The following is a 2,135-nucleotide window of genomic DNA, read 5'->3' as shown; positions in this document are numbered from 1 at the left end:
GTCCTCTCTGTGCCTAGAAGACAGGCTGGCGGCATGATGTGCCTGTTTGGGGTTGGGCACCGAGCACCGACGCTGGGCTCAGTCCCACAAAGCGGCTATTGTCCATCTTCCCGATGGAAATGCTCACGTGCCTTCGTGTTGCAATGCCCATCGTCTGCAGGCACACCAGAGGCTGGTGGTCTCCTCCATCATTTTAGGCAGGTCCAGAAAACTCTCTGGGAGCCTCCTGGGTGGCCCAAAGCAAAGCTGGTGGGGATGCAAGTGGAACCAGAGAAGAGACATGGATGATTCTAGGCCAGAACACTGAAAAGCCCTCGGAAGAGGGACCCTGGAAGCACAAAGTGATGTCTGTGTGAAATGCCTCAGCCAGCTTGTATTAGTGATAGCCAGAGTGTAACTACCTTGTCCAACAGATATTGGGCACCGCGACACTTGTTCCGCCTCTCCAGGGTGAGATTTGGCCCTTTGCTTCCCTTCTCAGCCTCAAATCAGCTGAAAAGACGAGGTGTAGTGACTGCAGCATTGACACAAGCCAGGAGCCTGTTTTCACCACTGACCTCAACGCTCATGTGGAGAGCTGTGTCTCAGCTCCTCCAAAGCCAACGATTCACCTCTCAGAGCAGCCGCCACCCTGAGGCCATGAGGTGCTCACCAAGCACAGAAAAAAAAGCAACTCCTGCTCCTGCCTGATGACAGAAGTGGCACCTCATGACACCGAGTGCCCCAGAACTTCAGATGAAGCCAGCAGAAATTACAGGCACTGAGCATCCTGCAGCATCATGATAGCAACTCGGAAATAACGTGGGACATGAACAAGGTCACTGTCCAGACTGTGGATGCTGTACACATGGCTCTGCTGACCTAACGACCATTAATTGGCCAGATAATGGAGTAATTCAGTGGGAACAAGCACCTGGAGGAAGTAGAACTTTTCTCAGGGCCTGTCCCTGGCTGGTGCAAACCCTGCAGAAAGCTCTCTGACCACCTGAAGCAGTGGGTAGGGTCTCACCTTCAGCTTGTGCTCGTGCTCCTTGTTGACCCGGGACAGCAGCTGGGCTTTCCTTCTGTTGAGGGCGTCGATGAGGGCGTCACACTGGGCCACCAGGCAGGCCTCGAACTCCACGCTGTTCTCCTGCAGGTCAGAGCAGAGCATCACAGCCTGAGGCACATCCCCATCTCAGTTGGGAAACCTGATTTAATTTTTTTTATGATACCACATGGGTCATTTTTATAAGACTGCAACTCGCAAATCCATAGCATTAGCAGCTGGGATGCTTACACCCTCGGCGAAAGTGTTGGTGGCAGATGAGGAACAAGTTTGGTCAATCCTGCCACATCCTGGGATCTACCTATGGCAGAGATGGAAAGGGCTGGGATCTCTGCTGCTCCCTCGGCTTTGGGAGGTGCAGTTTTTGGGAGGGCTGCACAGGTCAATATGAAAAGTCAGGTGTGTTCACCTTTGGCAAAGCACCCACCAAAAACCAAGCTGGGCAGATGGGATACAGGATGGCAGAGAGCAGCTCAACCTGGTGGGAAGGGGCTGCTCCTCGTCCAGGAGACACAGTACCTGGATTTGCTGCACCATGTTGCGGAGCTGGACCAGGAACTCTTTTGCTTCCTTGGCTCTGTCTGACAATCCGTTCAGGGCCTGGGAAAGCTGGCTCTGCAGGGGGAAGAAAGAATGAGGTCAATTCCGCGTCCTGGACAAGTCCTTATGCTGGAAGAGCTGATGAGGTTGCAGTTTTGGGCTGGGGATGGACTGCAGCCCAGTGCTGCCTCCCCAGGGAGTGCAGCCTCCAGCAACTCACCGAGGTGTCCTTCTGCCCTGAGGGTGAGGAGAGGAAAAGGAGGGGTTAGCCATCATCACTGATGCCCTGGGTTTGGGAAGCAGATGTTCACTGTCCACCTCCTCCAGAAGCTTCCCTAGGGGATCAAGGACGAGCCACATCCATCCCGGGTCTCAAAGCGAGCCAGTCACTACCTTCCCTGAATCCAGGGAGCCAGACACTAAAAATCCTGTAGGATCGGACCCACGTCTGCTGAGAATGGTTAATGAAAAGGGCACAGGTCAGGCTCCTCTGAATCAGGCTGAAAAACTCCTGATCCCTCTTGAAAGCCAAGGTGAAGCAGGGTCC

General features: G+C 54.0%; 1 protein-coding gene across 1 annotated transcript in view; it reads right to left on the bottom strand.

Moving 5' to 3' along the window:
• The window catches only part of TRIM9 (tripartite motif containing 9), a gene marked incomplete at both ends in the record, with an annotated part of 27,730 nt that extends 25,905 nt beyond the window's left edge, over positions 1-1,825 (bottom strand). Inside the window, 3 exons of the mRNA XM_009874807.1 lie at positions 1,010-1,132; positions 1,568-1,663; positions 1,809-1,825. Of these exons, the coding sequence (XP_009873109.1) occupies positions 1,010-1,132; positions 1,568-1,663; positions 1,809-1,825 (236 nt within the window). The remainder of the gene's footprint in view (positions 1-1,009; positions 1,133-1,567; positions 1,664-1,808) is intronic.
• Positions 1,826-2,135: the final 310 nt, after the last annotated feature.

Source organism: Apaloderma vittatum, unplaced genomic scaffold, assembly GCF_000703405.1.
Source record: "Apaloderma vittatum isolate BGI_N311 unplaced genomic scaffold, ASM70340v1 scaffold18978, whole genome shotgun sequence".
NCBI lineage: Eukaryota > Metazoa > Chordata > Aves > Trogoniformes > Trogonidae > Apaloderma > Apaloderma vittatum.
The sequence above is the reverse complement of the archived record's forward strand: the minus strand, read 5'-3'. Positions and strand labels throughout refer to the sequence as shown.